Genomic DNA, 5,980 nt, shown 5'->3' on the forward strand with positions numbered 1-5,980 from the left:
ATACTATTACTATCTGGCCTCCAGCCCCCAGTCTTGAGACAGAACAAGTGCTACCTGAGTATCCAGAAGTGCAGAGCAAGCACTTCCAAAACCACAGAGACAGCTGGCTGCTTGGACAGCTACCCCAAATTTCCCTAAAACGCTGGAACCTTCTTCTGCATTCTGGCCCAGGGTGAGACAGACTTCTCTGAAGCTGCAATTATGAAGGACTTACCTACTTTGTACTGGCCAAGCTGGCCAGTCAACTTCCCTTTCAGTTTATCTAGTACTTTGACTGCAATTAGAGCAAGGGCAGTCTCTTGCCCAGTACCTAGCTTGCCACATAAGAAGCAAACTCTATGGCAGTTCAGTGTCCAAGGGGGTTTCATAGTAATGGAACAGGGACTGTCTCTGACATGAACCGATTGGCCTGCTCTTTGATCACCTCCTCCTGAGGGGAAAGCAGCCTTCCCAGGACACAGAGGAAGGCAATGCAGCCAGTCCTGATGAGACCTGATAGACTAGGATCAGAGGGAAGGGGAGGAGGACCTCCCCTATCAGTGGACTGAGGAAGAAGCATGGATGGAGAAGGGGGAGGGTGGATGGGATTGGGAGGGAGCCACGGGGGGATACAAAGTGAATAAATTGTAATTAATAAAAGTTGAAAAAAGCAAACTCTATATGGAGCCCTCTGATGCTCTTTGAAGTGGAATGGCAGCACTACCAAGAGCAGTCCTTTTGAGGAGGTTGTGTCTGGCTTTGGGAAAGTTGCCTGTGTTGAAGAGCCAGCTTTTTGCTTTTCCTGCAGCCAGCTGTGGGACCTGCTGCACCGAGTGTCTAACCAAGGATTGCTGAGCTCCTGACTTATAAACTGCAATTCCTAAGAAACTGTTTTGTTTTCTCTTCATGAACAGAAATGGCTCTGTGTCCAGAGTACCCATTTCTAAGTTTAGATTCTACGTAAGTTCTTGCTACACCTGGTATGCAGTTACTGGTTATTTTGAAATTGTATTGCAGTTTTTCTCTTAACTCGGCTAGTATCCAAAAAATAGAGACTGGACTATTCTATTTATGGCTTTGTGGCACAACCAAGCAGTTTTAATCTATTTAAACCCTCTAAGCTAATTTGTCTACCTCCCTAGACACTTGTATTTTATGGCTTTCTTTGCTCCAGCTGCTCTCTCATGTCACCTGGAGTTCTTCCCCTGAATACACTCGATCTCTCTCTTCCCATGTGATGGGAAGAGATTGGCAGTTAAGCTTTTTTGTTGACATATCAGGAAAAAAATTGGGAGTAATGTTTACACAATATTAAGACAGGAGATTCTCAGAACAAGGACTGCAAACAGACATCAGGGCACAGAAATGAGCACTTGAATCTTTACAGAGTGCACAATAACATTATGCTTATACATCTTATTTTATTTAGAATTGTTTCCTTTTACTAGAGACATGCTGAAGCACTGTTAGCTTTAATTGGTACAGGTATTCCTATAAATGCCATGTCTAAAAAATGTGTAATTACATTGCCAGCTCTTGAGAAATGATAGCAATTTCCCACTGAAACAGTGAACATGTAGTTATGGTTGGTGGACAGGTTTAATTTTCCAAACTATGAAATGAAACACATCCATCTGCAAAATTTCGTTTCTCTAGGTATCTTTTGGTTACTCTGTGTAGGTAGTGGAGTCTGGTTATGGAAAGAACAAGCAGGACATTTTCTTAAGATTTCCTTGGCTTCTTGAAGTGGCAGATAAAATCACTTTTAAACTTTTGCTGTTAACATGTTATTTCTTATAAAATTCTGAAGCTTCTAGCACATTTCCTATTAACTTATGATCAAGTTCTTAATTACCTTATGTTAGAGGGCCTGATGGACCCATATGGGATCTGATGTTATAGACAATAGATGATGTCTATTTTTGATCACTGTTGTAGTTGAATACATAGTGAAGTTAATTTTGAATCATCCTAAATAAGTTTACTACTTTCTAAGTCCAAAACAACTCTTTCTGCATATTGAGTCTGTAACTATATTAAGAGATTCAGGAAAATCTAATAATTTAAGAACGGCATACAACTCTGATTTTCAGACTGAAGCATATGGGCTTTGAATTTGCCAATTTTTCTTGCCTTGTAACCAGCCATTTCCAACTTATTTGCATCAGTATAAAATGTAGGAGCTTCAGAATTTCAGAGGTTCTTTTTACAGTATGAGGGAAAATCCAATTAGTTCTTTTTATAAACTTGCTTTTAGGATATTTTGGTGCTAACTTCTGCCAAAGAGTTCCTACAAACTCTTTGCCAATCTTCATTATTACTAATAATGACATAATCTCAGCATTAATATGAGGCACTGTAATTTCTGTTGGGTCTATTCCTGACAATTGAAAATTCTTCCTTTTATATCATAAAGTTTTTCTATATGTCTTTTTTTTGTTTCTATGCTAAAAAAGTATCTTCCCTTTGCATAATGAGCCCATAGAATGACTTGAAGGCAAAATAAAGTCCCTTATAGTCTTACGAAGTCTTATAAAGTCTTTTGAGTTTTGAAGGCTTTTAACAATCAGCAGCATGGGGCCCACCTGACAGCAGAACCTAGAGATTCCCTGCAGTGTGGACCCTCTGGTGGTAGACGAGATGTGATCTCTGAATGAAGCCCTTAGAGCAGATGCTGCAGATGTAGGGTCTCTCCCCAGTGTGGAGCCTCTGGTGCAGATAAAAATATGAGGCCTGACTGAAGCCTTTCCCACACTGCTGACATGTGAAGGGTTTCTGTCCTGTGTGGACCCTCCTGTGAGCACTAAGCCCTGAGCTCCATCTGAATTCCTTCCCACACTCCTCACACTTGAATGGCTTCTCCCCAGTGTGACTTATCTGATGGATTTGGACATAAGATCTCTGGCTAAAGGCTTTCCCACACGTGTTACATTTGTAGGGCTTCTCCCCCGTGTGCACCCTCTGGTGGGCCTGGAGGTTTGAGGCCTGACTGAAGCGCTTCTGGCACACATGGCATTTGAACGGCTTCTCACCAGTGTGGAGTCTCTGATGAACCTGCAGACTTGAGGCATGACTGTAGCCTTTCCCACATTCCTGACAAATAAAAGACTTCACACCAGTGTGGACTCTCTGGTGGGTGTGAAGGATTGAGGTATTTCTGAAGCACTTCCCACACACATCACATCTGTATGGTTTCTCCCCAGTGTGAATTCTCTGGTGCTCTTGAAAATATGAGCTCTGACGGAAGCCCTTTCCACACACATTGCAGTGAAATGGCTTCTCTCCTGTATGGACCCGCTGGTGGTTTTGGAAGCTTGAGACTGAACTGAAACCCTTCCCGCACTCTTCACATTTATATGGCTTCTCTCCTGTGTGGACACGCTGATGGCTTTGAAGGTTGTAATTCAAGCTGAAGCACTTCCCACACTCATCACACTTGTAGGGTTTCTCCTCAGTGTGGACTCTCTCATGGGCATGAAGGTTTGAGCTACAGCTGAAGTGCTTGCCACACTCTCCACATTTATACGGTTTCTCTCCTGTGTGAATTCTCTTGTGAACCTGAAGGTGTGCCCACTGCGTGAAGCCCTTCCCACACACCTCACACTTGTAAGGTTTCTCTCCAGTGTGCACTCGACAATGGATGCTGAGATCTGAGCTTCGGCTGAAGCCTTTCCCACAGGTGTGGCACCGGTAGGGCTTCTCTACTGAGTGGATGGGCAGGTGAGCATACAGGTGTGAGGTCTGGTTAAAGCTTTTCCCACACTCTGGGCAGATACAGGGCTTCTCCCCTGTGTGCACTCTCTGGTGAGTCTGAAATTTTGAGCTCTGACTGAAACCCTTGCCACACTCGTGACACCAGTAGCGCTTTTTTCCTGGATGAGCACTTTGTTGAATGGGGACACTGGAGCTATGCCTGGTGTCCTCCTGTGTCCTAGGTTCAGAGGACTCCTTTCCTAAGGGGACCTGCTGATGGAGTTCCAGCCTGGGGCTGTCAGTGACGGCTTCCTGGCCCTTGCTGCCCTGGTAGGCCATTGTTTCAATGTGATCCTCATGCTGGCTGTGGGGTGACCCAGGAACGATGATATTATTGCAGTGGCCGCTGCTGTGGGCTCTGTCTCTTTGATGCAGTGTATTGTTATCAGGGTGGGAAATGCAACTCAGAATGTTAACAACCAGAGCCAACAGCTGTGGCTTGTTTTTCACCAGAGTCTGTGGACAGTGTTTCTGATGGTCCTGTCTCTGGCTAAGATGGATTTTACTCCAAGAACTCTGAGCAATCTCACACAGAAATTTCTGATATTCAGAAATTCTGGAATGGTCACTTATAAGACTCTCCAAACAGCTGTCGTCCTTGGAGGCCCAGGGAGGCTCTTCTGCTCCCCCATGGCAGGGGACATAGCATTGCTCCAGGAAGTGAGAACCCTTTCCTTGAGTGTCTATCACAGCTTCTGGAGTTCTGGCCAATGTGTCAACATCATGACCTGTCATTTTCCAGCATAGAGGCTGTCCCAGGGAAAGGCACGTTAGTAATGTGGCATGAAGAGTCTCCATCTTGTTTGGAGTCTGGCCTCCTAAAAAAATAGAGAGTAGAAGCTTGATATCAGCAAGGATGGGGACATTGAAGGTCCGAGTCCTCATTTTTCTCTGGAAACATTAACTAGAGACAAGCATCAAAAATGAACTTCATAGAGCTTTGAGGAAAAAGTCCTAAAAAAAAAAAAAAGGAAGTGCATTCAAGCGCAAGCCCCATTTTACCAAGATGGGACATCTAGGGTGAGGTCAGAAGCAAAAGTTCAAGGTCACTTTCAGCCTCTGCTAAGTACTTGCCCCGGTGGAGCTGTGCAGATGGAAAATGGGAAGAAAGGATGTTTCAGCATCTGGGTATTTTCACTTGAGGGATGGTGTGAGTTGAAGTACACATGGGTCTGACTCCTCCCTGAGGCTGGAGGAGCAGAGAAAACCAGACCTGTCTGGTCCTAATCTGTGGGTGACAAGAAGACAGATCTGGTTCACTGACTCAGGGCCAAGGTGAGAGAGTGTCATGCGAAGGGGCAGGGGACTTTGGGGTTCAGGGGAAGGGAAGAAGCAGGGATTTCAGACAATAGCAAAGGCCCAGAAGATGTCCAACTGGAGGAGTCAATGTGCTGGAAAATACAGACGTATAGGAAGATACTGGAATAACTTCAGCACACAAGCTTGCTTGGAAAGTACAAGAAGAGAGCTCTAGCAATTAGATGACAAGACTCAAAACATGCCTGCTGAATAGGTAAAGACTTCTCCAGGAAAAAGGAAGAATGCAAGAGACTGGGCCAGTGGGTTTCCTTCAAATGCCTGCTTTCCAACCTAAGTCTGCCAGGCTCACAAAGGAGCAGGGGGGAGAGGCTCACAAAACAAGGTACGTGCCAGCTGCCAACCTAAAGCAGCACATGTCCTGACAGAATTAAAAAGGTTGCAACACAATTCTATAGGACCCTCCCAAAGAAATGAGAAAATGACCTGAGAACAACTATCAGGATGGGAAACAACGAAGATGAACCAAACAACCTCTGAAGCTAAAAACCGAAACAAGTGATCCTGGGACATAACTCAGTGGCTTGCATGAGGAATCAGGAATGGTTATGTCAGTAGAAGAAAGAGGTAGAGGAATGGAGTTTTAAGAGGAAGAGGGATGCTCTTGTGAGGAACACAGGCTTTCTGGGATGCTTGTCAAAGCAGATGTACAAGGGACACAGCTTCACGGAGCCATTGCTCACAGTGTGCAAACACTGGGGGTTTTGTTGTCTGTCACCACAAGTAAAACTAAATAAGTCTTGAGGTATTCAGACACCAGCAGAAAACAGCACAGAATGTTATGATGCCCCTCAGAGCAGGGTCTATGAGTAGTCCTGAATAGACAAACAAGAGAGATAAAACACAACTAAGACATTGGATGTGAACTTCTGACACTGCCAAGTGACACAAGTGCCATCCTCACCCACTGACAGAAGGTTCCTGAAATTCT

The 5,980-nt window shown here is 44.6% G+C and overlaps 1 protein-coding gene across 1 annotated transcript; it reads right to left on the reverse strand.

Annotated features, from left to right (window-relative positions):
- Window positions 1–1,380: 1,380 nt before the first annotated feature.
- LOC129669031 (zinc finger protein 235-like) lies at window positions 1,381–5,973 on the reverse strand. The gene is made up of 2 exons (XM_055597109.1): window positions 5,954–5,973; window positions 1,381–4,550 (listed from the first exon to the last, which is right to left on the reverse strand). The coding sequence occupies exon 2, from the start codon at window positions 4,528–4,530 to the stop codon at window positions 2,578–2,580; it is 1,953 nt and encodes a 650-aa protein (XP_055453084.1). The 5' UTR covers window positions 4,531–4,550; window positions 5,954–5,973; the 3' UTR covers window positions 1,381–2,577.
- Window positions 5,974–5,980: the final 7 nt, after the last annotated feature.

The sequence above is a fragment of the Psammomys obesus genome, unplaced genomic scaffold, assembly GCF_907164565.1.
Source record: "Psammomys obesus unplaced genomic scaffold, mPsaObe1.curated_primary_1811, whole genome shotgun sequence".
In the NCBI taxonomy this organism is placed as follows: domain Eukaryota; kingdom Metazoa; phylum Chordata; class Mammalia; order Rodentia; family Muridae; genus Psammomys; species Psammomys obesus.

Excerpts from the sequence above, each read along its gene's own strand:
- LOC129669031 (XM_055597109.1), bottom strand. The coding sequence starts at position 4,530 with ATGGAGACTCTTCATGCCACATTACTAACGTGCCTTTCCCTGGGACAG.